General features: G+C 39.3%; 1 protein-coding gene across 1 annotated transcript; it reads right to left on the bottom strand.

The window, feature by feature from the left end:
* Positions 1–2,253: 2,253 nt before the first annotated feature.
* Positions 2,254–3,462, bottom strand: LOC132522937 (spermine synthase-like). The gene is given in 2 exon segments (XM_060153500.1): positions 2,254–2,621; positions 2,624–3,462. Coding segments are annotated over 2 exon segments (1,116 nt in total). The 5' UTR covers positions 3,377–3,462; the 3' UTR covers positions 2,254–2,258.
* Between the last annotated feature and the right edge of the window lie 1,274 nt (positions 3,463–4,736).

The following is a 4,736-nucleotide window of genomic DNA, read 5'->3' as shown; positions in this document are numbered from 1 at the left end:
ACTGGTCTTTGTGTGCATGTTTACAAGATTTGTGTTATGTTATAAGGTCCTTGAAAGCTGTTTGATATATACTCCTTGATATTGGAGCTTATGTTGATGATATACCTAGTTATTATAAGGACTATATGTTTAATGTCTGTCTTCTCCACTTTCCAATGCTTTGCCCTCTCTCCCCACACAACCTAAACTCTACAAAGCCAGCAGTTGCATATTTGCTCAAGCTCTATCTCTAGAGCTTAGAACAGCAACTTGTTCCACAGTAAGACTCAATAAATATTCCTTTAGGTATTGATGAATTGATTTAATGAATGACTACAATCTTCTCTCTAAGGCTCAGATTTCAGCATGATTTTCTTAATTTATAGTTATAACTGTTCTTTCCTTTTAATAACACTGGTTTCCTTAATTGCGGTTGGCTGGATACTAACATGCAGAGGGCTTTTGGGGGTTATTTTCTACTGGCTGCTCAAATTTGAAAATTGTATAGGTCATCTCTATATTGGTTAGTGCAATTTTAAAGGAGTGTTGCATATTTTCATAAGAAATTCTCCCTTATAACATGTCCCATTTTCATTATAATCTACAGATTGAATTCCCCTTGATCCCTATGGTCTGTAGATCTATACAAATAATATAAACGTTTTAAGATGTCAGAATAAAATATAAAAAATATTATACCTCAGTATGCATCATTAGCTTTCAAATATTTTCTGAACATAGGAGTTCTTCCGTCAAAAGAAATCCAATGGAAGACTCTCATATCGAAAACTTCAAGAGCATCTCTCATTGAAAGAGTATAAGGACAAAATATGTGATCTCTTATCCCTTATTCTCTTCTCTTTTTCCTCCCCTTACTCCCCTACACAGTTTGGTAGCCTTTGGTGTGTCTGTTCAGAAACCTATGGCTTCTAAGAGCTAGAAAAACATTGTAGAATGTAAGTTTTGATTGTTAATGTGAAGTATTTCTTCTGATGAGAAGGTTGCACCAACATATCTGGCATCAAAATCATGTTAAAATCTGTCCCACAAAAAGACAGCAGGTTCTAACTCAACTACTGCTGTATTTAGAGATGTGTGGAAATAACTCATTTTAGATGTTAAAGAGAAGCATTTTGGCTCAGAACATTAAGCAATTGGACGACAATTCATGAGCTCAGGTTTTTAAGTTTTCTTTTTGCTGACACGTTTGACACTGGGAGAATCACTGCTTCTCTTTACCTTGGCTTACTCATCAGTAAAGTAGCACGTGATTATGCTGACTCACCTCATTCTCACAGAGTGTTTATTCACTAGCACTGATAATGCACTATTCTGTCTAAGAAACCAATGAAAAATATTCCAAGGAGCAGGTAAAAGTGGTCACATTTGTAGGTAAATAATAATTTGAAGGAAACTTACAAGAGCTTCAGGTATATAAATGAGAACAAAAACTCTGGCTAATTTAGGTAACATTTAACAAAAAATAATTTTCAGCGAAGATGAACAAAGTAGCTTGGATTCGTTTTAATTTTACTGTAAACTGAAGAGACAGCCAGAGTTAGGGCTGGGGCAGGAGGTGTGAGGAGCATTTGGGATGTGTGCTATAATACTAATAAGATAAGTACATATGGCTTTCAAGACCTTGAAAAGAAAGAGGATTTTGTGTGTGTGTGTGGTACGCGGGCCTCTCACTGTTGCGGCCTCTCCCGTTGCGGAGCACAGGCTCCGGACGTGCAGGCTCAGCGGCCATGGCTCACGGGCCCAGCCGCTCCGCGGCATGTGGGATCTCAACCACTGCTCCACCAGGGAAGTCCAAGAAAAAGGATTTTTTTTTCTCATTTGTAATTTTAATCGAAGCATTGCTATTCATTTTTAAAAGTCTTTCCTTATAAGCACCAAATTTTAATACCTATGTCAATTTGGGGGGAAAAGGAACTCCCGTCAAGAGCTTCCCTCCAGAAGAAAACAATGATGTTCATTCCTCCAAACAATCAAATTCGAAGTCTACCAAAACAGAAACAAGAAAAGCCCACATAGAAAAACAAAAACAAAAATCACATTCTAGAGGTTCAGTGCATTTAGCAGCCTTCACTGTGCTGTCTAATCATCCTTCAAAAAAATAACTCTAGTTCATCAAAATATACATTTTCCATTTGATTTTTAAATTAAAAAATAATTTAAAAAAGGAAACTTGAAGGAATTCACAATTAATTGCCTGACTCCTTTCGACGTCATGTACAGTATATGAAGGTCAGGAAGGCTATTTGCAGCACACATGATTAGGGGAAATTGATTTTCAAGGTTAGCTTTCTTCCAAACAGTGTCCACAATTCCAAGTATGAAGGGACACAGACGATCTCCTTCAAGAATTCCACAGGACAATACAGGTGCCCCAGCTGTTCTTCATAGAGTGACAGGGCTTCAGTCAAATTGACACAGTTCCCCTGTGTAAAATATTTCCCATCCTGTTTCAATACTTTCATTGAGAGGTCAAGAATCAGTCTGAGAAACTCCCATGTGGAATCTTCTTTCGGAGATGTGGAGCTTGGAACAGCTGTCAAATCATTAATCACATAATCAAACTCTCTCCCTTCTTTGGTGTACCTCTTCAGTACTGGAATACAGTCTTCTGATACAGTCTTCTGAGAACCTGATCGCAGTCCCCTTTAAGATTGTCTAGGACATCACCACATGTTTTTCCCATGTATTTCTTACATGCGTCAATCACCATTTGGTCAATCTCTACCATAGTGACCATTTTTGGTTTCAGTTTGACTATTTCACATAATATGCCCCCATCTCCGCCTCCTAGAATCAGTACATCTTTGCCAGTGTAATCTTCTTTGCCGCTGCTCATGATGGCCCGGGTATACGCCAGATCACTTTCCACCAAATTAACATCCCCACTGAGGATGAGAATATTTCCAAATTGTTTTGAGTGTAAAATTTTAATGTTCTGGTAAAGTGAGTCTTCATCATACACCACTTCATCTATGTCGTACTCAACCAGGCGGCCATCTGCAGTGGGCCAGTATCTGTCAATGGCCCCTCCTCGAACTATGGGTGGTAATCGCTTCACCCGCTCAGTACTGTCCTGACTCAATTCTTTCATTCGTTCTTCTACTTTGTTCAAAAGACTGTCAACTTCTTTGCCTTGCGCATCACTGTCGTAACTCTGAAGGTCCAGCAACACCAATCCATGCGGGTAAATTCTCAAATTGGCAAAGCTGCCGTTTTTGTTTACGTAGGTCGCTAAATAGCCATGGTCCTGCCAGGTGTGCACCAACCTCATCATCCCCTGCTCCTGGAAAATGGACTGGAGGTCTTTCAGAATGGTCTCACCATCAGCTTTGGTGCCGAGCATGAAGTCAAGGGTGCTGTGCCGTGCTGCTGCCATAGTGAGGCGAGGCCCTGGGTCATGCCTGGGGGAGGGGGCCGGGGAGACTGGGGGGCCGCGCGGTGTGTCAGGCTGCAGCCGGCGGGGAGTGCCAAGAGGATATTTTTGACATGTTGGAAGTTTGAAAGAAAAAGATCTTGCTAGTTCTGTGTACTGGAATGCAAAACTGATAAAAAAAAAAAAGTCTATCATTGTAAATCTGACATTAGAATGTTGCTTTTGACTACTAGTAAATTCAGCCCCTTAATTCTCTGCTTGAGAATGGATAGTTATTACAGCCATAACAGAGAATATGAAAATAATAATAAACTTACTAACTAAAATGACCATTCTTTATCTCATATTTAAGGTAATCACACTGTATGCCCTAAGCAACAGTTTAGCACCTTGTTCTTAGCCATGTGTACAACAATTTTAGATTAATAGCTGAATTTCCTTAGAGAAGAACTTGAACTTCATAAAAGGTCACTCTCTTTAGTTCAGAATGTTTTTCTTACATTTCAATCACTTTGCATTTTTATCAGTTCTCCCACTGAGTGGCTCAAATCATTTCACCAAATGATCTTTTCAGATGAGGTGAGTCAACCATTTTTGGGAAATTCATTAGAATGGAGGCCACTAGAGCACCATTTGCTCAGTTTAAGTACTATTCACACAGGCTCAAGGAGTTAATGTGCTTACTAAGTGCTCGCAAAATAGTTTATTCCCCCAGAAAAGTCTCTCCCCAAAATTCATCAATTCCTTTAACATGCTAGCAAAGCAAGGATTCAAAGACTTGAAGCCTAATCCACTGGATAAATTACAGATTGTTCAAGGTGACATTTTTTACTTTAAGAGCAAGGTCTGGGAAGACACAGATTAGAAGGGGAAAATACAAAATCTCGAAAGAAGCAGAGATGGATTAAAGCCTTGACTTTGGTCAACTTCAGTCATTCAGCACATGTTGACTAGTGTGTGCTAGGATGAGGATGCAAAGGTGACCAAGGTAGACTCCTTGCCCTGAAGTAGTCTGCAAGCAAGTGGGAAAGACACTTTAACCTTAGACAGGAGCTCAATTTCCTTCTTCTAAAAAATGGAGAAAATAGTATACATCACAAGTTACTATAGTACAATAATGAAGAATGCGGGTGATAGCTAGAGTCAGATAGTCCTGAACTTGAACCCAGATTCTACCTATATCTTGACTCAAAATGACCATGGGCAAGTTACTTAACTCACCTAATCATGAGATTCCCTGTCTTTAAAATTTGTTATAGCACTACTTAGCTGAAATGGTTGTTGTGTAAATTTGATTTGCTAATACACAAAGTACTTAACACAGTGCCAGGCACACAGGAAGGTACTTGTGTGCTTCCTGTGT

The sequence above is a fragment of the Lagenorhynchus albirostris genome, chromosome 7, assembly GCF_949774975.1.
Source record: "Lagenorhynchus albirostris chromosome 7, mLagAlb1.1, whole genome shotgun sequence".
Lineage (NCBI taxonomy): Eukaryota > Metazoa > Chordata > Mammalia > Artiodactyla > Delphinidae > Lagenorhynchus > Lagenorhynchus albirostris.
Note: the sequence above shows the minus strand (reverse complement) of the source record. Positions and strands in the feature narration are given on the sequence as shown.